Genomic DNA, 24,565 nt, shown 5'->3' with positions numbered 1-24,565 from the left:
TGGCTGCTCACAGTAGGTTTTTTAGCCTACAGTTTTCCTGCCGAGGTTGCGGCCGCCTTTCATTGATCTGTCTCAGTTAACCCTGTGTTGGCAGCTCTCCATGTGAGATTTTTTTTTGCTAGTTAGCCGCTTTTTGGCTGCTCGCCCTTTTTTGTGCTAGTACTGCATCCACCTGCAACACGATGCCTCGACATTCTCCACAAAACCTACCAAAACTTTGCTTAAAACACTTGTAACCTCTTTGACTAGTTAACATGTAAAACAACATGGCCACTGGCTTGTTAGGGTGCTAGTGTCCCTCTGATGATGACACAGTTAAGAATGACAAAGTTGTCAAATCTCGAAAAATAATTGGAATATACCGATGAAAGAAATTAAATCAATATATGTATGTATGTGTGTATATATATATATATATATATATATATATATATATATATATAATCTGTAACAAAAGTTAGTATACCCCTCACATTTCTGCAGAGATTTTATTGAAACATTTAATAGAACATCACAGAAGAAGCATCGCTTTGACACAACAAAATGAAGTCTGTCAACAAAGGCCATGGCTTACTGGAAATATATCCCCTGGTGTGATGAGACAAAGATGAACATTTTTGGCCCAGATTGTGTTAAGCATGTGTGGCCTCAACCAGGTGGAGTACAAATTTGTTTGTGTTGAGCCTAAAGTCAAGCATGGTGTAGAAAAGTCATTGTTTGGGGCTGCATTAGTGCAACTGGAGTTGGGGAGTTGCATTTCATTGAGGAAAACATGAACTCAATCATATAGTGTGTAATACTAGAGCAGAGAATGATCTTTCCCCCCCAGAAACTGGGTCGCAGGGTAATGTTCAAGCCTGAAACCAAATGCACTTCTAAGATCACCCAGGATTTTTTAAAGGGGCTAAGGGTAAAGGGGATGGATTGGCTGAGCATCTCTCCAGATCTAAAACCAAGAGGACATCTTTGGGGAATCCTAAAGCTGAAGGTGGAGAAGCACAAGATCTCAAATATCTCCGAGTTCAGTCATTGTGTCATGGAGGAGTTTAACAGCCTTCCAGCGGGAATTTGTGAGGCTCTGGTAATATCCATGGTCAGGAGGATTAAAGTGGTTCTGCAAAATCATATTGGCTACACAAAATGTTAAACTTCAGGAACTTTTTCTTTAGAGTGTACTCACTTTTGTTACCAGGGGTTTAGCTGCTAATGGTTGTATTTCGAGTTTTTGAGGGGAAAAATAAATAATTTCTGCAATATAACCTTTACACAGACTACCTTTCATTGTGTCAATGTTGTTCAATTAATAATAATGATGAAATCTCCGCAGAAATGTTGAGGGGAGTACTCACTTTTGTGACATACTGTATATATACCTCATCTCATCTCATTAGCTGCACCGCTTAGCCTCAGTAGGGTTGCGGGGGTGCTGGAGCCCATCGCAGCAATCATCGGGCAGTGGGCAGGGGACACCCTGAACTGGTTGCCAGCCAATCGCAGGGCACACAGGGACAGACAACTCGCTCGCTTATTCACACCTAGGGACAATTTGGACCGGCCAATCCAACTGAAATGCATGTCTTTGGAATGTGGGAGGAAACCGGAGTGCCCGAGGGAAACCTACGCAAGCACGGGGAGAACATACAAACTCCACACAGGAAGTCCAGTAGCTGGATTTGAACCCACACAGGAGGTTCCCAAGACCTTAGAACTGTGCCTGCACACGCGCTAACCACTGCACAGCCGTGCTGCCTATATACACACATATATATATCTCATCTCATCTCTCATCTCATCAGCCGTACCGCTTATCCTCATTAGGGTCGCGGGGGTGCTGGAGCCCATCCCAGCCATCTCCGGGCAGTGGGCAGGGGACACCCTGAACTGGTTGCCAGCCAATCGCAGGGCACACAGGGACAGACAATGCATTCGCTCATTCACACCTAGGGACAATTTGGACCGGCCAATTCACCTGAAATGCATGTTTTTGGAACGTGGGAGGAAACCGGAGTGCCCGGAGGAAACCCACGCAAGCACGGGGAGAACATACAAACTCCGCACAGGAAGTCTGGAGCTGGATTTGAACCCACGACAGGTTCCCATGACATGAACTGTGCCGCACGAGCGCTAACCACTGCGCCGCCGTGCTGCACATATATATATATATATATATATATATATATATATATATATATATATATATATTACATTTTATGCACAAAACATTTCCCCACATTTTGCATGTTTAAGAATTTGGGATTGCCAGGTTAAATTGTGGCGAGCAAAATGATGAATTAATGTCATGACTGCTTCACAAAGATTCGACTGATTTTCAGAGAACTCCCACAAAGCAAACCAAAAACCAACAAAATCATGATTGTAATCAGTGTTCCTCAACCACTGTGGTCCACCGCAGGAAATCATTTTTTTTGTATCTGATAATAACAAACTGATTATGTCATCCATTAGCCACTTATTTTTCCTCAATGAATTATTTTAGGTGTTTTAAATACAATTCGCGGATCCCTTAACCACTGGGGTCGTCGAGGCAAGTAGAGCCTGGTGGCGCCAATGCTGTTCTTTGGGGGGGTTAGGGATTTTCTCCCTCACATGAAACAGATAGTACTGGTTTCCATGGTTACCAGTAAGAGGAGAAGTCGAAGTTTTTCGTTTTAAACGTCATCCCTCTCTCCAGAGATGAGCCTGACCTCGGCATTGACAGGCAGCAGAGTGTGACAATACTGATACTGGGGAAAAAAAACGGTTTAGTTCCAAAATAATGAGTATCACTACGTACAAAACGCATTTAACCACTTGAGGCTTTCATATTTTTGTTGAAAAACTTTGTGGTGAACACGTTCGTTGTCTGTGTTTTTGAAATATTAAAGGCTCAAAAGTTCTTTGTCTAGTACAGGACTTTGCATTTCACGTATTTTTTTATTCAAATCATGGGCGTAACCAGCCCGTTTTGGGGGGGTCTTTCAATCCACGCCCCCCTTCAGAAATTATAGCATCTTTTCCTTAATAAAGCACAGGATATGCTTAAATTTGCATACACTAGATTTTTTTAAAGTAAAGCAAACCAAAAATGTGAACACTGCTGCATCAGAAATGCTCCACTGCCTTTAAATGGTTCAGCCCATTTCATTCCTGGCACCGCTCTCCCCCCTTTCTCTCGGCATAGCTGCAGAGTCTGTGTGGGCTCTGGTGTACTAAACTACGTTGAGAGTATGTTATACAGTGCTTATGTTGAACAACTATTTTACCACCCAATACCTCAATTTTGTTATCAACTGATAATGCTTCTCTTTTTAGCTGCATTTAATCAAATGCAACAATGATCATCCATCCATTTTCTGCACCGCTTATCCTCATTAGGGTTGCGGGGTTGCAGGAGCCCTTCCCAGCTATCTTCGGGCAGTCGGCAGGGGAGATCCTGAGCTTGTTGACAGTCAGTTGCAGGGCACACAAAGACAGACAACTCACTCACTCATTCACACCTAGGGACAATTTGGATCGGCCAATTAACCTGACATACATGTATTTGGACTGTGGGAGGAAACCATAGTGCCGGGAGGAAACCCACGCAAGCAAGGGGGAGAATATGCAAAATCCGCACGGGGAGGCTGTGGAAGCGGTAGCAACAACAATCAGCATAGCCTAATGTTGCGTTTGTGTAAGCTATTTCTGTGGTCTTACTCCCAGCATCCATTTGCAAAATGTAGGGTGGGAATATAAAGTGTTGAATAAAATGCATACCCATTGTCCATTGAGTTCAATGCTTCTTCTTCTGTGTTAGTGTGTCCTGTTAGGAATAAATTAGTAAAAACTGCATTGCTTACTAATAATGTTTCTGCTAACCACAAAGTCTTATGTGATGATTTCAAATAAGAAGTGACAGTCCTGAACAGTGTCGAATGATCCTAAATCACTTAAATTGAAATGATTTTTAGAATCAGCCAGTAACTCTGGGTGCTTAGCACCCCAAAGCTCTGAACCTAAAATCGCCCCTGATTGAAATGATGACACAATTCGGCGCTATCGGCGCATTATATATACAAAATATAGTTCCAATCCAGTTAAGTATTTCTTATTTTTACCAAATGTACCTGTAATTAATTACATCTTTTTTCTGTAACTGTAATGGAGAACAATTTTTTTGTCAATCATCGTGTTTTGAAGGTCAAATGGGTTTTCTAAATGTTCCTAACAAAGTTACATTATTATTTGAACAATAAGAGTAAACCATCCATAGCAAAGGGATCCCATGATCAGTCGCATGCTTAGAGAGAAAATAAGGATTGCACCTAAACATGCTCAGTAAAAAATGGAAAATGAAAGTCAGAGAGATTGCAACAAACTTATGTAAAATGGCAAATTCTGTCATCTTTTTCTGTTCTTCAAATAACCCACAGAAATCTTCAGTTTATCTAGTAGGGTACTTGCTTTCTACTACAAGCCTCAAGGTTTTGCGTGAGCACGTTTTTTTGGGCTGGATCTTGCATACTTTGGCAAATTATTCATGAGCAAAATTAATCCAACAGAGGTTCAGGTAAAACATTACAAATTGTCCCAGATGCTTTTGTTGATAGAGCCAATTATTAACTTTTTTTAACTACAGCTGTGGACTGATCCTTAAAAGGACACTGTGTAATATCTAGTGCCTCCTAGTGGTACAAAAATATTTCAATTAGCAAAACACAACAAGATTATGTTGAATACTAGGCAAAAATACATGAACATACATTCCAATGTTAATTTTTATTTGAAAAAAAAAATCATAGTTCCAGAAATTTTACATAGTGGAATCCCTACCTTGTAATTCACCGCAATGTTTGTCTGGTTCTGTCTTGGCACTGGTTTTCGTTCGCAATGCACAATACAGCATACCTGTCAACCTGTATGGTTTTGCTGTACAAAGTACGTTTTTTTATGCATTTTAAGACGTGTACGACGTACAAGAAAATCTGTACGGAAAAAGCAAATTTGTCAATTATGGGTACCATCCGGTATACACCGACTATCACGAAACGGCAAATCAATCAAGTCAAAGGAGTTCGCCGCGGAACCTTTATCACAGGTATCATTTTTTTCATTGCAAACGAAGCGAGCGGTTTGATGCTACTGTGCGCATACGTCTGCCACCTGGGGATTTCCCGTCACGCATCATTCCGAGAAAAAAAAATATATGGTGTACGATTATTTTGTATTTTGTACTTGAAAATACGACAGTTTGTACGGGCATGGAGCCGTGGAGGTTGACAGGGCTGATACAGTGCCATCTAGTGGTCAAATATGAAACACTGGGGCTTTAAAAATATGGAATTGAACCAAGGGTGTCTACAACCTTTACATATTTTCCAACTAACTATCTAATAGTCTCATTGTTCACTCCATTAAAGTTGAGTTAGTGTTAAAGCTGACATTATATTCAAAATATCTATGCAACCAAATTTCCATCACAGTATGATTTTGAAAGGTTCATAGATTGTGATAAATAAACATAATGCGACTTTCACACTAAACGAATCAACACAGAGAAACAAGACCATGATGTTTATTTAATGAACAAATGTGTGGAGAAAAGAAAGAAGTCAAGTTCTAATTAAATATTTTTAAGGATTTCAAATGAGATGCCACAACCAGAGACTTTGTGCCAAAACACTTAAAGCAAAGGAGGCTGTGCTCAATCCTACTGCAGCCGAGTTTCTCCCTGTAGAGGCAGAAGAACATTCATGAGTGCTGGATTCACACCGTGAGGGAAAAAAATCACAGCCGTTGCCAGGAAACAAAACATTACCATTCCAAATATGTCATAAATGTGTGCTTCCCTTAAAAAAAAATTCAGTATGACAACCAACATAAAAACAGTATTATTTGAAGAAATGCTACTCACTGTAAAAAAAAAACACAGCAGCAAGAATATGCATAAGTATATATTATTCTGCCAGCAATATTGTAATTGTGACATTCTTCAAAGATTATTTTGGATACCACTACAGGATGCTTAACTTCCCCTCAGTGGCACAAATACCATGCTGATGTACAGTACTCCATTAAAAAAAAAAATTTAAAAAAATCTTGGAACCAGAATGAAGCTAGTTTCAATCACCATGTTTTCCAGACTATATATATATATATATATATATATATATATATATATATATATATATATATATATAGTTATGAAATTTAAGTCCTTTTAGGTCAAAATGCATTGTTATGTAGAAAAAAACACAGATACTGTATCCACACTAACCCAAATTTTCCTTTTTGAGACCTAAGGAACGCTGCAGCTAAATTGTTAAAAATATTACTTTGCCCTTTGGTGCAGAGGAAGGCCCCGCTACTTGCAGCATATTATAAGTTTACTTTAGTAGACAGTCAAAATAAGGAGAAACACATCAGTGAATTTGAGAACAGAAGAGGACTGAACAAAAAAACCCAATCATGCCAAATTCCAAATTCGAAAAGCCGTCTTCTAATTTTAAAAAACAGATTCGCCCTAAAAGGTGTCAATTCAAAGAACAGCAACATTGTTGGCCAATAGTGACTGATGTAAACTATGCTTATAGTCAAAATAACAAACAGCACTTCGGTATCCGCCCATCCACCCATTATCTGCACCGCTTATCCTCAGTAGGGTCGCGGGGGTGCTGGAGCCCATCCCAGCTATCTTTGGGCAGTGGGCAGGGGACACCCTGAACCGGTTACCAGCCAGTCGCAGGGCATACAGAGACCGACAACTCACTCACTCATTCACACCTAGGGACTGTGCCGCACACGCGCTAACCACTGCGCCGCCGTGCTGCCGCAGTTAGGTATGATAGTCGAAATATCAAACTGGTATCATTGTAATCTCCTTTGCTGGTGTCCAATATTAAAAAAAGAATAAACCTGTTAGTGTCGAAAATAATGCTAGTTTTCAGCATAGAGGAAGAAGCTACTGTGGAGTAGGGAGGCTAGTTTTCAGCAAGGAAGAAGACAACGCTAATTGTTACACAGAAAAAGATGTAAATAAAAGTAGTGGTAGACAATTAAAGCTGTCCACAAAAAAAAACTCGCTTGCTTCCGCTGTAGAATATAACAATTCTGGTGAAGCAGACAACGCTAGTTTTGGAAATACAAGATACTTCTTGTTTTCAGATAAAATAACAAAAAAACCTATGAACAAATAAAGAAAAAAGTAACCTATATAGGAATACCTTGGAATATTGTGGTTCACTTTTTGCGGTTTCGCTGCTTCGCAGATTTTTATTGTGTATTGTGTTCTGCATTCTGATTGGCTAATAGTCAGATACTCCCACCGTTTACCTGTGCATTGAATTTCTACACTTTGACATTTAGAGCACTACACAGAAATCAAATTGCTTTGCTTAGACAGTTGGATTCCCATAATCCCCACCAGTTTTAAGACAGCCGCACGGGGCCGCGAGCCCGCTGCATTGTACGGCACGAGGCCGCATCATCCAGCATCGCATGGCGCAGTACTCCAGTCCTGGCCTTTGCATTGTCAGGGAGCACATTGTGCGCCAGAACGGCACATGGCGGCGGTGACTGGGAGCACACGGCACCCCAGTACGGAACATAGCCACGGTGTCTGGGAACGCACGGCGCCCCAGCGTGGTGCATGGGTGTGGTGTCTGGGAGAGCACGGCATGGCACACCAGGGCAGTGCATGGCCGCAGTGTCTGGGAACGCATGGCACAGGCCCCCAGCATGGTACGTGGCAGCGTTGTCTGGCAGCGCAAGGCACGACGCTCCAGCAAGGCTGTGTCTGAAAATGCACGACAGGGCGTTACAGCACGTTCCATGGCTTCGGTGTCTCGGAGTTCCCCAGCACAGTGCATGGTTCAATGTCGGGGCGCCCCAGCACGGTGTATTGTCCGCAACGTCTGGTAGTGCATGGCACAATGTCCTGATACGCCGCGTGGCCACGGTCAAAGTTGCGGCCGCACTCACCGCAGTTTCCCCTGCACCATACGCCCCCAAACGGGGCCACCTAATTATTGTAAAAAATAAAATAAAAATAAAGCTTGCTACTTCACTGGTTTTTAATATCCCGAGTTCTATTTGGAAAGCAACCCCCGTGAAAAACAAGGGATTACTGTAGTCCAGAAAATACAATACCATTGTTGTTTCTGCACCAACCTCTCAACTCTAGCACCGCATCTCCTTCATAACGAGCAAGTCCAACAGCGTGTTTCTGTTCGTTGTCCAACTCTGTCCATTGGTCCTCAGTGAGGGCCCATGCTTGCTCCGCACTTAGCCAGGACAACTGAATGGCACTGAACACCACCTGCCAGCCGCAAAAACAGAAAGGGCAAGCACATCATGAATAAAAATCCCCGATTAATAAACTGTCTGTTTGTTGCTGCTGTCCTTGTCATAAGTGAATTGAAACCTTCCAAATGTTTCAAACAAGTAACAAAAATGGTGGTTAATCAGTGTACGTAATCTTGTGCTAAAGATTGCATTTTGGAATGTAAGAAAACAGGGTTAGGTGGAAAAGAAGATACCGATTCCTAAAATTTCCTAATTTTTTGTGATAAGATCCCCTGCTGATGTTGTGTCATCAATGTGAGTTGCTTCAGAGGGTATAGAGTTTAAAAGAGAATATTTATGTACATAAAAAAAAGCTTTGAGTCTAAGGATGCGGTTGACCAAAACTGCATTCATGAAATCATCAGTGAAACTTACTGCCATCTTTTTTGGTGACAGCAGGCTGATTGCTTCAGTGGTGATTCCTCTCACTTGTTCTTGTGTCAGAGCTGACAAAACAATGTCTTCCAGGCCCGCTGAGCATATAAATTTCACAAACATACTACTTAGATATCTCGTGGTTCAAAATACAGGTTTTTAAAAATCTTTTTCATCTTCACTCTCCAACCCCAAGGAGTATTTTTTAAATTGTTTTAATCCATCAAAAATCAGCCTTCCTCACTCTAGATGAGGGACAAGAAAGTATTGGCCACAAAAGATCCTTTGGGAGATGACATCCATCTATACCTGCCAGTGTCCCAATTTCGGTGAAAACTTCCGATCCCCAAGCGCTGACTGAACCGAAGGCCTCGGGTACGGACAAACGACTTGTCAAAGCCTCCATCTGCTCTTCTGTGCACGGCAAGGACGTTTCCCGCAGAAACCGCACCGCCATGCTGTTGTTTGAGGGAGAAAGGTCCTGGATTTACTCCTCTGAGCATATGTAAATACAAATTTTCAGAATGCGTCCCCACTTTTTAGTAACATCTGTTAGTTGGTGTTTTGTCATAATAAGTTACATAATAAGAAACTTGGAAAGAGCATTTATGACTTTGGCAGCAAATACTATAGCAGCATGTGAAGCCACTGGACTTCTTACATCAACTATGCGTTAAAATAATGAGCACATCAGTAAACAACTCTCAAAAGAGGACTGGGACCTTTTATTCCAAAATATTATTTTCTTAAACTCATTAACTGCAGTGGACGCTGGGAATATACCAGTTTATTAGTAAGAAATAAATACCTCAACCAAATTATTCAGAATTCATGTAATTTAATTCACTATAATGACTTGATATGAAAGGTACAATAAGATATTGTCAGAGTAGCAAAATAAATAAGTATACATTATTTTTGCCTATTTTAGGTGTACATTTAGGTTAGAAAAAACTAATTCTCAAAATGGGAAGAATTTTACCAGAAACATTGAATGAAACTGTAGTAAGAAATGAGAAAATTTGTCTTTAAATAAATATAATTATTTTATTAGATAGAACTATAAATATAGTAAAATATTAGCAAATATCCTTCAGAAAAGTAAGATTATTTCTTAAGGTAGATGTTATTTTAATTGTAGGAGTTTTACTATGATACACCAATAAAATGGGAAAAACAAACTACTGTGACTTTGCTTCTTCTCAAGATTTTTACCTCTATAAAAACAAGTCCCTTAAATGAACAAAATGACCTAACAAAGAAGAGTGATATATGTTTTTCACTGTGGAACAAAATGTGTGTTGTCCTGAGAACAGTTGACAAAGTTCATAAAGGGAATGACAAACGCGCTGTAAAAATAAAAAATAAAGCTATTATATTGAACTTGAGCCAATGGAATCGGTCCATGGTGTTTATTCCACGAAAGAAATACTGTTTACAAAAATCACTCACCTGACGTTGTATGCGTTAATTCGTCTAATCTCTGCGGGATACAGTCCGCAGATCAGATTTCCAAATGTTGCTAGATCAACAAAAGATAACTGTTCCATTTTTAAGTTATGTTTCTGCATCACACCTAAAACGATGGCTCTCATCTGTAAAGTCAGAAGAAGTCAATGCCAAATTCACTTACATCACTGTATGTTAATTTGCACTAACCTAAAGTTGGAAAACTCAACAGACCTTCTTGGCACTCCAGTGTGACAGAGTCCCAAGGTGGGCCACAACAGCAAGATTAGTCAAAGAATTATCATGAAGTTCTCTGACTGTCAGCTCGGTCAGAAGAGAACCAAGGGCCAGAACCTCATCGGTTCTGGCTGTACTCAATGGACTGGACGCCTGCAGTGGACAGAAAGTGACTCAGTTCAATCGTGGACTCATACCGCATGAGTCCACGATTGAACTGAGTCCAAGTTTTGCCATGGACAGTATTTGGCTGGCAAATGTGGAGACTAAGTGCGGTGCAAAATTTGGTGGACACATGATGAAAAATGTAATGAGACTCAAAACATGAGCTATATACAATACACAGGTTTATGATCCTTCACTCTGAGGACTGTTTCTCTTTCTTTTCTTTCTGTCCGTTTCTTTCTGTTTTTATTTTCTCTCTCATTTGCACATACCTTATTTGATCACCCACTTACGGATTCTATTTTTTCCCTCACAGCTGTTGTCATTTGTTTTGATTTCCCCATGTTTTTTTCCTCTTATAATGACTCTTCCTCATTCCTGCTTCAGTACTTGGTCCCCTTGGTTAATTGCTTGTTTGTTGTCTTTCTAGTCACATGCCAAGCACAGCACTTTTGTTTAGTCAGTGACTTCCTGGATAACGAGTACTACCCACTGCTTGCACTTGCTTGATCACGGAACATTTTGCCTTATGTTTGTTTGACTCTGGTGTTCTGGATATTATTTCCCCACCTGCCTGCCTTCCGTGAACTAAACCCTGCCCTACTAAAGGAATACTGTTATATCATACTAATCAATCCTACTGCATTGTGAATCTGTACTATCCTGAGTGAGCTCATTACACATTCAAAGATGCATGTACAATAAACCCTGGTGTTGTTGTCAAAGCACATTGCAGTTGATTACATTTTTATTCAAGACAGATATTTTTTCTTTTTATAATTTGAATAGGAGCTTTTAAGACACCTGACAAAGAAAAACACTGACTGAATAAAGTGGGTAATATAGCTATAATAATGACAAATGTAGTTTTTTTTTCATTGTGTTCAAGAGGTTAGGCCCTTTTATTATTCTAACCAAGACCTCTCCAGACCCAAATTTAAATCAGATGCATCAAAGTAGACCTGTTATAATCATCACAACTGACCTTCCTCAGTTTAACCCAGATCGTTCGGCGCTGCTCAGAGCTCAGCGAGGTATCCTGGCTGAAGACTTCGAGACACTCTTTAAGGTCGACTTGTGACATGCGGCTCAACTGAGATGATGTCCAAGCGGAGGGGAATGTACCTCGAATGTCTGCACAGCTAGGGACTGAAACAAGAAGCAAAACAGCTGACCTTTAAAGAAATTACTCAAGCAAAGTTATTTGACTTGTGTTATTTGCAATTTGAGCTGAAATTGTTTGGGAAACCCCTCTATAGGTTTACTGAATGGCTTCAACACTAAACCAAAATCACAACATTACATAGAAAGTAGTCAAGTCAAGTCATGTTCAATTCTACAGCCCTAATCACAAGAATATATTCACAGCTCTAAACAATGACCATACAGAATAAAATACAGAGATTGTGTATAATTGCCTTGGATTTTAACAATGCCTCGCATGAGACTCTGCGTCTTCTCTCGTTGACGCCGTTTGTCCATGCGCAACTTCAAACAGACTGCACCCACTGCGCTCTTCTCCCAATGCTCTTGACTCATGAGAACTTGTTCCACTGTATCTTTGTTCAACACTCTCTAAACAACGGACAGCATTAATCTCTGCAGATCTTTGACAGACATGTTTTTTTAACTAATTGCTCACCAATGGGATGGAATTGATCTGTTTTGTTGAGAGGGAGAACACGAGCCTTCCCAAATTTTCGATGTCTCCAGCTTGCCACTTGGATGGCTCTCTAGAAAATAAGAAATTTTATTTTCAAATAGTATTAACACATTGTGATTATCCATTGATTGGCTGGCAGTTAGCCCAAGGAGTCCCGTGCCAGCCACCCAATTTCAGCAGGGACGGGCTCCAGCACCCCTGTGACCCTAGTGAGGATAAGAGGTTCGGGAAATGAATGAAATAGTGAATACATTTATTTTCAAAGTAAAAGTGTTTACATTTTTTATTTTAATTCACAAAAAGGAACATATAGTTTGCATATTCTTCTATTTCATATTTTTAGTTGGTGCAAAAAAGTTTTGTCGGCAGAAAAAGCACCACAGTTAAAAAGTATTATAATTCCTATATCATAGTATATTTTCAAACAAAACAAACAGTTTAAAACACAGTATGCCCTTGCTGTTTTTGGATTACTTTTTGCTGTATTGCTACTTCACGGATTTTCATCGTGCATTGTGTTCTGCGTTCTGATTGGCGAAGCAGTTGACTTGTCCCATTTCTGTTCGTCTGACTGCGGTCTGAGTTGAACACTTATGTAAAACAGCTTGATGAACCTACGTATGCACAAATATTTTTCATTTTCAAGTTTATCTAAAAGCCATAATGTCAACAATCGGCCCTGGATCCACAAAAGCTATGATTTCTGTCAACTAACAATGTTGGTTTTATTGACCCACTAAACTTGCTCTGGAGCCACATGTGGGTCTTTGGTTCTTCCTAGTGGATCATTGGAGCTTTTCCAAAAGTGTTTAGTAATGGTAAAATATATGGTTTCTGTAAGTCAAAACAGGACACATTTTTAACATTTTGAATATAGTTTTAACCTATGGTACATTATGTGTTTCTTTTCTTATAAGGCTTATATAAGTATTTTGTTTTTTTTGCATCTCCAGACATGTTTTGTTGTTGTTGTTGCAATATTTTTGGAGGTCCTGACCAGAAGGTAAATGCAGTTTTCCATATCGTTCACATGATTGCATCAAAGTATCATGTAGAGTCAAGTGGATTGTGTTCTTAGTACAGTTGTTTAATAAACAAGATTGTTTTAAAATTTGACAGTACAGAAGTTATATTAAAAAAAAAACGTTTCCAAAGAACATAATTTAATTAACCTGTAAATTTGGTTAAAACAAGATAAATATATGAATAAATCCATGTTTCCACTTTGAAGAGTTTGACTATCGACGAATATTTTTGGAATGCAAAACCTGTGAAAAACGAGGGACTAATAAAATGTTACCGAAAATCTGTAGTATTACAGATAACAGATAATTTTCCTCATTTTCTGAAATATGTTTCTTCTTTTATTGGAAAATATTTTAAACTATACTTAATTCTATATTTTTAACTTAAGTTAAAAAAATGTAATACAATTATTCATAATGGCAAGTAATATAACCCAGTTTAGAATTTTCTAAATTAAAAAAAAACAGCATTCTTAAAACTGTACCATTAATATAAAGTACACTGTACCATTTGCAAAAGTGACCGTTAGAATCTTAAAATAAAAGTATATTGAGTGTGATAACTTGATAAGCCCATTTCAGCTACAATTTCCTAGGAAATTGTTATAAGTCATTAATGAAGACCTTTTTACCCCATGAAGTCTTTGTGTGTGAGCAGTGTGCTGATATCTTTCAGTGCTTCTTTGGGGAGACAGAAGTTTCTCATCTCCTCCAGTCGTAAAGCCAGTGCGCCGCTGTCCACCAAAGCCAAACGGTCACTATCTAGGAATGGCAGGAGAGGTCCCAAAAGGTCTAGCGTGGAGCCATCGATCTTGCCCACGTTAATTGAAGAGGAGGCCTGTAAAGCAACTACTTTTCAATCTTCGAAATTAACAATTCAGATCTTGTAACAATGTATAAGAGAAATTACATCTCATGGAAAGTTAAGTCAACACAAAAAGTTAAAATGTGATAAACATCTTCTGAAGAGAAGGGTTAGGGCCTACGGGCAGATTATGGGATTTAGAACCAACAGGGACTCAAACAGCAGTTCTGCTTAAAATCTAAATTAATCATCTTGTTTTTATGAACATATTGGCATATCCTTTCTAGTGATAACAAATCCTTTTATGTTTAAATCACAATTCAATAAGTCAATGCTTCAAACAGAAAATTTATGGGCGGAGTATTACCTGCTGTGTTGTATCTGCTGAATGTACGGTTCATGCTTTTGGCATCTTCGTAAAATAGCTACTCTTTAAAAACTGAACTTTAAAAAAATAGGAAACAAATAATTGTAAAATAAGTCACATAGTAATCTCCAATGTTTTAGGGCTGAAAAAGTCTGTCCGACAGACACCTGGATTTTTCCTTCAGGTTTTTTTTTTTTGTGCTACCTTCTGTGAAACCGCTGATGTTTCCTTATACCTACTAGCAAGCACTGGCTCTCCAACTCTGACTCTGATTGGCTTAACCCATAGCTTTATCATCAATGATTGTATGCCTCTAGGCCTGCAAAACTGATTTTGAAGGCCTCCGGGTAGATTTCTGACCGTGGCAACAATTTGTGGTTAAAATGGTATTGGTTAAATGCTTGAATATGAAAGCACACATCTATAAGCAGTGCAACCCGAGGAAAGGCAATGAAAGGAAGCTGAGAGACGATTTGTAATTATTTGATAAGTATTCATGGACAAAATACAATCAACCTCACACGATTCAGATATTTTTAGGCCAGCAAAAAAAGCCTTACAGGCCCTGACGTCTCACCAGTGTATTTTACAATATTTGACTATTAATTTACTATATATTTTTTTTCAATATGTCCAGTTGAAAATAAATACATACTACTATTAGCAAACCATTATATGTATATAATAAAGTTAGGAAAATAAAATTGAGGTCACTTACAGACTATTTTTCTTTTAATTAGAATTAGAATTGTCTTTATTGTCATTAATAACATCACAGTGAACATTTTTTATGAGATTAGACACTCTAGGATAACCATTTGATAAAGACTTCCATAAGAAAAACAAGATGAAAGGATTGTCAAAATAAATCGGCAAAAGGATTTACAAGGCAGTGTTTGGACACATGCCTAAGTTGTAAGTGCACCCTAAAAATTGTGCAATGAAAATAGCAAAAAATATTTAACAGAAAAATAAATCCCAAATAAGTTGATAATTCACATATTTTCACAACCATAAGGCACACATGAAAGTCTTAGATTCTTTTTAAATTGTGCGGCGCGCCCTATGGTCGTGAAAACACGGTATATACAAAGCTGTTCTCTAGTTATACCTACACAGAAAAACTATATCACAATATCACCAGTTGCATTACAGGGGTTGTATACAGAACCCTGCTTTTACAAAAATAATGACTTCAATGACTATTATAGGTACAAATATTAATAATACCTTTTCACTTGCTGCCTTTTCGGCCATGTTAATTAGCTTGTAGTATGGTTGTTGGAGGAAATCAGAGAAATGTGACTGAACATGGCCCAGCACAGCTCTGAGAGATGTATTGGCAAGGTCTTCTATCATTGTCACTCTGAGAAAGAGATCAGAGCGAATGTATAAGTCTTTGTCAGAGCTGGAAACATTTTCTATAAAGAGGAGTTTGCAAAATTTTTATGAACCGAAACAGTCTTATCATCCAAAAAATCTTGAGGCACACCTTCCGTCGGATATATTCTAAAATTCCTGGAACCAATATTTTTTGAAAGTTTAGATTGTCATGTTAGCTAAAATTACAGTCCGTTTTTTATATATGTATATATCATCTCATTAGCTGCACCGCTTATCCTCAGTAGGGTCGCGGGGATGTATATATACAGTATATATATATATTACAAGGTTGGGTAGGGTTTGTCTTTTATTAGCATATTTGGTATTGGAGTAATCCAAAAGTAATTAAAGGTACGGTAATCAAGTTAAAGTAACCCTACCCAACCCTGTATTTATATATAATATATATATATATATATATATATATATATATATATATATATATATATATATGGGGGAAGTAGATTTTGCATATATAATTCGGCGTCACCGTGGCTCAGGAGTTAATAGAGGTATGCATTTTTTGTTAATCATTTTTGTTGGTGATAGTAATGAGCAGAGAGGTGTTGTAAAATGATAGTGGGATCTTTAGACGTGTTCTAAGGGATGGGCAGGGCATCTGTATTATGCGGCAGGGGTAAACCAGTGAAAGCTGTCGGGCCCTGCTGTTGAACAAATAAGTGTGTTGTGTCACCTGACCCGAGTGACATGGCCGCTTTCTTGTGTTCCGTTTCATCTGGAGGTGCCTAACATGTATGGGTGTTTGGGCATTTGGGTTGGCCATGGTCCAAAATATTTGTATGTGTTTTTTTGCTATTTTTTCCCCTTTTTTATTTTCTTTGTTATTGTATGTGTTTGTCTTGCTGTCGGTCACCCCACTTGAGGGATATGACCAAGGTAGATAGATAGATAATTTTGAATTTTCTACATGCTACATGCCATCTTCTGTCTAGCTGCCTGTGAGGCGTGCTCATGTATTTACATTATCTTTTTGGGGGTTGGGGTTGGCATTTGGATTGTATTCGAAACAGTCATTTTCTTACTTTCATCATTTTCATGCTAGATTAGCAAATAACCTTAAGCAAGTGGATCGTATGTGCAAGCAGCAAGGTAGCGACTTTATTTTAGTGATTGAAGTCAATCATTAAAAAAGGAACGTTATTTTAATTGGCCCTACACATAGATTGTCCATATTGGGTAAGTAACAAGTGAAATAATTTTTTTATGCCAGCAAGTAAACTGGACAAAAAAAGTGGCTCGGATGGTAAGTTCTTATTTATAGTAGCTTACCTTACACATAAGAATAAATTGAGAAAAATTAACTTTTTGGTTTTTTTACAGTTTACCGTCATTGGGTGCTGTCAGTAAGAAAATTAACAAGAAAATTTTAAACAGACCAAACAAAGACGACAGAAAAAAAACTAGTGAAATAGGGCACAGAAAATTTGTTCCATTTACATTTTCTATGCTCCATTCAGTGATTGGTAGCTGCCCGTTACATATGTGGCTTAGGATTTATCACATTTTTGAGTTATTTTTCCTACAGGCAGCGCTTGTCATGATTTGCCCATTGCCCTCACCTGTGCTCGTTCATTTGGCTCCAGCTGCTGCTCTTTTCCTGATTGGTACCCCTCCTATTTAAGCTGAGTACTCTCATTCACTCCTCGTTGCTCTATCAACAAACTTCCGCACTTGCAAGGCAAGCATTTCTGTTCCGTATCCTGTATCCTGTATCGATCCCTGATCCAAGCCCCGTTATCCCGTATCCTGTATCCGGTATCGATCCCATCTGTCCCGTCCTCACCTGTATCCTGCTCGTCTGTCCCTGACTTCCCGATCTCTCGCTCCGGCTACTTGACCCGTTTTTGCACATTGACCACGCTCCGATCGCCCGTCCCGGCTACTCCCCTCGTTTCCGCATTCTGACCACACTCCGATCTCGTGGGCTCCCTGCTTCTCCTGCGAAGCGATCACCAAATTGCTGGCGTTTGTTTTCCTGAGCCTGACTTCTCCGCATCCACAATAAGGCTTGTTGTGAAACGTTACGCATTTGGGTCTACCCTCTGTTCTGGCTATGGGAGCGCTCAGTGACCACAAATAACAGAGTGATAGATTGATCCATACCTGATATCTTATTTTAATAGTTCTGGGGAAAATACAATGAAAAAAATTGCCATGAAAAAAGGGTACGAACCCTGTCTTTATCAAACAAATCAAACAATTAAATGTTTCTCTGTGCTACCTAATGAACAGATAATAAGTACATAGAAATAAAATAGTAATCGTCTGCCACCTAGTGATATGGATGAATGTTAGTTCACAGGAAGAAGAAAACCAAAATACAAAATAATTGGTAGGTTTTTTGCATAGAAAAAATTGGGCAGTTTCCTGGAGCACACTAGACAAGGTCTCACAGCACACTAGTGTGCCTCGGCACTGTGGTTGAGAAATATTCTCATATGAAGAATACATTACACTATATTCCAAAAAGGAGATACTTGCGGTAATGTTGCAGAAAACCTAGGGCTTAAAGTGCTGACATCAACTTGAGGACGCCTCCTCACCTCCTCTATGATGCATTTTCGCTTTTCAGAGGACACAGAAAAAAAGAAAGTATCTAAAGATATTCCGAGAGCTGTTTTCATGCAAATGTGAAAACGGTAAAACTGGAGAACAGTATGGATGAGTCAACGCATTTTAAAGTGAGATCTTCTCACCAGAGCAGGTCTCAAGTTCCCTGGCAACGCGGTGACAAACTGAAGAAGCTCTGAAAAATGACTGTCATTGCCCCAAAGTCGTAAAAAGTTGCATGTCATTCCATCAGCCACCTGGCCCAGGTCTCTACAAACACAAACAATATTAATAAATATCAAACGGATTGTTGACAGTGAACTGGATACCTGGAAAGTGCTAGCTAGCTATCTACACTGGTCACTAACTTCATGATACATTGTTGTTGAATTGCTAAAGCATCATTATTAAGTATTATGAGCTCAAATTTAAAATGTTTTATTGATTAATACATAAAATGAGCAAAATTATCTGCCAGTAGGAAAATAAAATTTTACTTGGAAATATATTATTTTACTACAGTTTTTCAAACTGGAAGATTAACAACAAGCATTGGTGCTTGATTTAAACATGTATGCATTTAGTATGAAAATACTCTGCAAAGACTAACTAATATTATTGCAGTTTACTAAACAATGCGAGAATGTATTTCAAAGCCCAGAAAAAGGCCCTCTGAACTGAAACAAAAATGTGGCAAATACTAAACTTAGTCTTTACATTCTATTCATTTTAATCTGAAAAGATGATTCGAGGTACAATGTTGATCACTGTACAAATTATACTCCTACCACAAGCCCGCATAATGCAGTACAATTCAATGGCAAACAAACTTTTGGACCAAATATTTCCAAAATGTACATGCAGTATACTGTAATAAATTTTCCTCCTTCCTGTTCTATCATATTAAACCTACCTCACCATCTTGCTCGTAATGTTTTTAGAGTTGTGAATCCACTTGAACAAAAGTTGAGCCTGTAAAGAAAAAAGTAGTAGATTACGTGATAGGAACTATCAATTGATATACAACATGATAAAGTATTGTTGTGTCAACCAGAAAAAATAAATTTGATGTGCTGTGTAAATTTTTTGGGCTAAAAGGTTTATTTTAGAGCTCTCTTGGTCTGTCTTACCTGTCAAAGGCAACTCAACAGACCCCAGGTCAGTGACAAAAGCCCTTTAAATGTGCATATTATTAATTTGTAAAACATCCCTTCAAGGCCAGAGTAATTAGACCTATGGAAGTTGACCCATACGGCCCATTGATATTCTGAAAGGCCGATCTCAGGTGTATCCATATTAATAGGAGGGAACTAGTAATGGTTAACAGTTGTCTCTTTATCACCCGTGAGTAAAGCCTGGCTGGTCACGCCAAAGTAACCAACGATCTTCTCCTAGCAATGGAGTCTGGCGCTTCATCACTGTTGCTGCTGCTGGACCTCAGTGCTGCCTTTGACACTGTCGACCACAATATCTTACTAAATCAGCTGGAAAATCGATTTGTCTCTCAGGAACTGTTCTCTCATAGTTCAGATCCTACCTCTCTGATAGGACGCATTGTGTTAGATATGGGGATGTGACCTCTGAGCCTTTAGTCTGTGGCGTTCCGCAAGTCTAAGAACTTGGTCCCCTTCTTTTCAGCATTAAATGCTTCTGTTAGGTAATATTATTCATATCTGTTTGCCTGTTTGTTTGTTTCTCTGTCCACCCAAGAAAAAGGGGAAAGAGTTTAGATATGACCAACATCTTTCACAGGCAGTAAATTAGGTTACGTTAGATGTGAAAATGACAAAAAACGATGACTGAGCACATTTTTTCCAAAAAGACATCTATCATCCCAGGCCAGAAAAACATTGAATATAAACACCATAATTTACAGGCAGTCCGGCAAGTTACCATAGATAATGTAAAAAAAAATAATGTAAAAGAACTCTAATCTCACAGGACAGAACAATTGTGGCCAGAATCATAATCTTTCACCAGCAATTATGTAGGTCACTCTTGTGGTGAAAATGCCCCACCTTTAGTTTTGCTGACTCAGAGGTTTTAGGCCAGAACAACATTCAATTTTAAAATAATTTCTGGACTCAGTCTTACTCTTTGGGGTTTCCATTCTTATGTAAAATGACCCTGCGCATAAGTAAAATGCCACCCAAAAAATGGTTTCGCCTCTCAACGCAGGAGATAGAACTCTCTTGTTTTTAAATTGTGTATGATTCTAAAAAGCATCTTTGTCATGTTAATGGCAATAAAGCATATTGAATGGAAACAAACACCTGCTGTGGTGACCAGCTTATGTGTTGGTATTCGCTTATGTCTTTCGGGAGGCTTTCCCTCTTGAGGGCCTCAGTCAGCTTCCTCAGAGGCATTAACGGCAGAAGACAGTTAACCTGCTGAGTAATGTTGGCTGAGTCTCTCTGTAAAGCCTTGTAACAGAAAACATGATAGAAGGTCATTGTTAGTTTGTCTCATTCATGTTAGGGAAGGAAGTAATACTAAGTAGCTCCATTACATCCTGCATTGCATTGTATAGCATCGCTTTATGGCCAGGTTTCAGCTCTGTCAGCACACTTCTCCAACACTGACAAAGGGCGGTTTGAGTGATTCCCCACCATTGGAGTCTGGTGAACACAGCAGGAGAGAGGCCAGAGTGCAATGGCTTGAGTTGGCACAGTTTTTCCACTGTGAGCTGCCAGGAACAAACACAAAGTAGGATGATAGTCAGCCTGGGCAATATTTTGTGAACATGTACTACCAACATTTTAACTTACATTGGTGTCTTTTAAAATCTTGGATAATATTTGAAAAGCCTGGAAAAAGATAAATTAAATGGGAAATTAACAAACCAAATAGGACTATACTGGAAGTGAAAACAATACTAAAATTGTTGAATTCGCATTTTCCTCATGTTAGTTATTGTGCAAGAACTATAAATAAAAATGGAAATGATTCAATTGTGCAAATTTCAGTTATTTATTTAGTCAAGTACTGTTTTCTATTCTTGCATCCAAGTCATTTTTATGAGGTTAAATTCCTTGGGATGCATCAAGTATAGAAGTTTCATGACTATAAATTGTAAGCTTTTTTTCATAGGCTGACGGTTCCTGTGATGCAATCGCTGCTGCCTGCTGGATCCCCAACCCCTCACCTGCCTCTTAGACCATGACTAGTGCCTCTGGTGTTGTAGATACTGTTGCCTCGATACATGACTCCCGTTTACCAAACCCTGCCATAAATAAAGACCACTGCACGAGCCTGTTTCTACATTGTGCTTCTGCACTCCCTGGGAGGGGCCCTTACAGTCCCATTTGAAACGAGGATCCCTGCCGGCAGAAGATACAGCAAAGGATGAATCAAACCAAGTTTTTGTGCGTATAGGCTATCAGCATGGAGAATGGTAAACTGCAGCCTACGATGTCATTGTACAAGGATTATTCTAAACAAGTCTTCAATGGGCGAGTAAACGAATAAGTGGTCAAATCCTTTGGAAAAGGCTGATTGTTTGCAATTCAAGGATGCATGGAATCCCTATGTCAAGAACACACACAAAAAAGAACACTTTTTGCTTGACATAAAAACGTTGCATTCAACTGTTATGATCGTGACCGGAGTGTGATGCAGTGACTTGCCGCAGTGTCCCATATCATGTGATAGTAGTGCGTGTTACAAGAACATGGTAATATTGCACATAAGTGCACAATAGATTCCCTCTTATTATTACTGTTGTTATCAAAATATTGTCATGAAAATATTGCGGACATTCTTCCATGTGTTGTTGTGTTAGAGTCTCCAGTAAAATGTTTCAAGTTTATAAAATGTATTAATTGATATGTCCCAGAGGCCCAAAAAATAAAATTACAATGGGAATATATAGTAATGGATGCGTATAATATTTATTAATATGTTGTATTAACTATATTAAGTGGTAATCCTTTCTTGTAGGTGGTCAGGACTGAGTCAAAAACAACCCGCTCACAACGGTTAGCGGTGCTAATTCCTAACACAACAAAAGGGTTAAACCAGTCTATTGTAGAAAGGTTGGGGACCACTTCTGTAGAGTGACATCTATTCCATAAAAAACCTGAAAATAAAGTGAAACAACCCTTCTGTTGACCTGTGCTGGAGAAAACCTGTCTATTCCTGGTTTGGAAAAAAGGTCCAAGAGCTGCTGCGAAGGAAGCGATCGTAAGAAGGATGCTCCTAACTGTGGCAGGAGACCGTTAAGGCTGTTCAGGTCTGAGGATGACATGCTGCTAGCATTCAACGTCCGCATTGCGGGGACAAGCCATGACGAAAGCTGTCCATGGAGAAAAGTCCGTCAGGCGCATAAAATCAAATTGACACAAGGTCAAAAGAGTTCGTCAGAAGATTTATGAAGGCGTCTTACCCTGCCGCTAGGACTAATGAAGCCCTTGGACACACAATTTACCAGCTGTCTCTGAAGATTGGCCGACCGAGCTGAGTCCAAAAGAAACGAATGCAGGTCAAGTGGATCCAAGTAACAAGAAAGGACACCCAGCCTGCAAGAAAAACATTCGAGACAATTGCTATCTCGCAATAATAATATGGTTAATGATACAGCAATCGTTTTGCCCAGGTAGTGAAGAGTAGTAATTATTTGATATCTAACATTATATTGAAGCAAAGATGTGGAATAAGTGTTGTCTGTTAACAATTGTCAAGTAAAACGACTGAGAATTGTTAATACAAGTCCAAAGCATGACAATTGGCTACTTGCGGAGCTTGCATAGAGCTCTTGGGGTTGGAAAAAGGTATCCCTGCACAGTTCTCTAAACAGTTTTTTTATGTTACACATATGATTTACAACAACAAAAAATAACAATGGGAGTCTCTGCTACAAAAATAATAGATTTGGTCTTGGCATAGTGCAGTTTTTAAGTGATCACATAATATTCGTGGGGACAAAACAATGATTGCTCTATAATGTTGGAGACAGAGCGCATCTGTGTAAGTTATCACATAATACTGGTGGGGATCAAACAAAGATTGTTCGATATTGTTTGATCCAAGTCCCTTCTGTCCATGCTAAAACTATGCCTCGAATTCCACAAGTGTGACAGCAAAAAATATTACAACTGCAATAGTTAAAAGAGGACAGCGTGGCTCCATTTTGAATATCAGCAGTTATTAACAACCTTAGTGTTTCTTTTCTTAAATGTTATTCTTTGATGTTAATAATCATGCACGGGGAACTATGGGGATTTTTTTTTCTTTAAAAGACCCTGTCACTCATTACTGAACTTGGGAAACTTTTTAGAAGCAATTTACAAAAGTTCTCTTTTAGGAGAGAAAGAAGAGAAGCAGGAGACCCAGCATCACCTTGTATACAGGAGATCAAAACTAGAAAACAATTTACAAACAATTGAATAATTCTAGAAAAATCTTCACTGCTCAACAGTTTTAGGACCATTTCTTGTGTCTATAGGCCTACCACTTTTTCACAAATGAGATAAGGCATTTCAACAAAAAAACAATTTTTGGCCAAAAATACACTGATCAAAATTAGAGAACACTTTCAGGTTCCTCCCACTTAACAGTGCTAATCTAGCACAAGGTGCTGTTATCCTTGATTATGTGTCAACTCCTATTTAACTGGCATTCTAACTGCCAGTTTCACTGATCTTTCAAGATGGTGGGTCGTTCTAAAGTGACTGAAAGCCTCCGGCAGCAGGTTCTCTAGATGAAAACGAAAAAGATGACCCTATCAGCCAATCTGTGTTTTTTAAGAAAATTGAATCTTTACAAAACTACAAACTCATTCAAGTCACCCAAGAAGGCTGGTTGTCTACAGAAGACAAATGCAAGAGAGGACAGGTCACTGCAGAGGACATCAATGGGTAATGGTTTACACAATGCCGCTGGAATTGCTTGCCAGTTCAGTGCTGGACATGTCAAGTCAAGTCAAGTCATGTTTATTTGTATAGCCCTTAATCACAAGGAGTCTCAAAGGGTTTACACCTCAGCATGAAGAAAGTTAAGAAAACCTTGAGAAGGGACCACACAAGGTAACCCCCCTTCCCGAATGACATTGAATACAATGGATGTTGCATTAACAAAGAATAAAATATTGTAAGTATTTGTCTCGCCGTTAAAGATCATTTGGACTGAAGGCCCACAATGCAGTGACCAAACCTCTCATAATTAAAACAATCTAAAAGCTAGACTGAGCTTTGCAGAGGAACATA

General features: G+C 38.9%; 1 protein-coding gene across 1 annotated transcript in view; it reads right to left on the bottom strand.

Moving 5' to 3' along the window:
• Positions 1 to 5,563: 5,563 nt before the first annotated feature.
• The window catches only part of LOC148367584 (stereocilin), a 44,825-nt gene continuing 25,823 nt past the window's right edge, over positions 5,564 to 24,565 (bottom strand). Inside the window, exons 11-29 of the mRNA XM_088333278.1 lie at positions 22,747 to 22,879; positions 22,474 to 22,656; positions 21,131 to 21,169; positions 20,872 to 21,048; positions 20,636 to 20,785; positions 19,276 to 19,334; positions 18,509 to 18,632; positions 18,294 to 18,376; positions 15,639 to 15,774; positions 13,869 to 14,074; positions 12,191 to 12,281; positions 11,964 to 12,123; positions 11,534 to 11,709; positions 10,381 to 10,536; positions 10,150 to 10,292; positions 9,007 to 9,155; positions 8,698 to 8,795; positions 8,149 to 8,296; positions 5,564 to 5,710 (exon numbers count right to left, since the gene is read on the bottom strand). Coding sequence (XP_088189404.1) covers positions 5,622 to 5,710; positions 8,149 to 8,296; positions 8,698 to 8,795; positions 9,007 to 9,155; positions 10,150 to 10,292; positions 10,381 to 10,536; positions 11,534 to 11,709; positions 11,964 to 12,123; positions 12,191 to 12,281; positions 13,869 to 14,074; positions 15,639 to 15,774; positions 18,294 to 18,376; positions 18,509 to 18,632; positions 19,276 to 19,334; positions 20,636 to 20,785; positions 20,872 to 21,048; positions 21,131 to 21,169; positions 22,474 to 22,656; positions 22,747 to 22,879 — 2,500 coding nt within the window. The 3' untranslated portion in view covers positions 5,564 to 5,621. The remainder of the gene's footprint in view (positions 5,711 to 8,148; positions 8,297 to 8,697; positions 8,796 to 9,006; positions 9,156 to 10,149; positions 10,293 to 10,380; positions 10,537 to 11,533; positions 11,710 to 11,963; positions 12,124 to 12,190; positions 12,282 to 13,868; positions 14,075 to 15,638; positions 15,775 to 18,293; positions 18,377 to 18,508; positions 18,633 to 19,275; positions 19,335 to 20,635; positions 20,786 to 20,871; positions 21,049 to 21,130; positions 21,170 to 22,473; positions 22,657 to 22,746; positions 22,880 to 24,565) is intronic.

Source organism: Urocampus carinirostris, chromosome 4, assembly GCF_059441175.1.
Source record: "Urocampus carinirostris isolate Australia breed hairy pipefish chromosome 4, RoL_Ucar_1.0, whole genome shotgun sequence".
Taxonomy (NCBI): Eukaryota; Metazoa; Chordata; class Actinopteri; order Syngnathiformes; family Syngnathidae; genus Urocampus; species Urocampus carinirostris.
The sequence above is the reverse complement of the archived record's forward strand: the minus strand, read 5'-3'. Positions and strand labels throughout refer to the sequence as shown.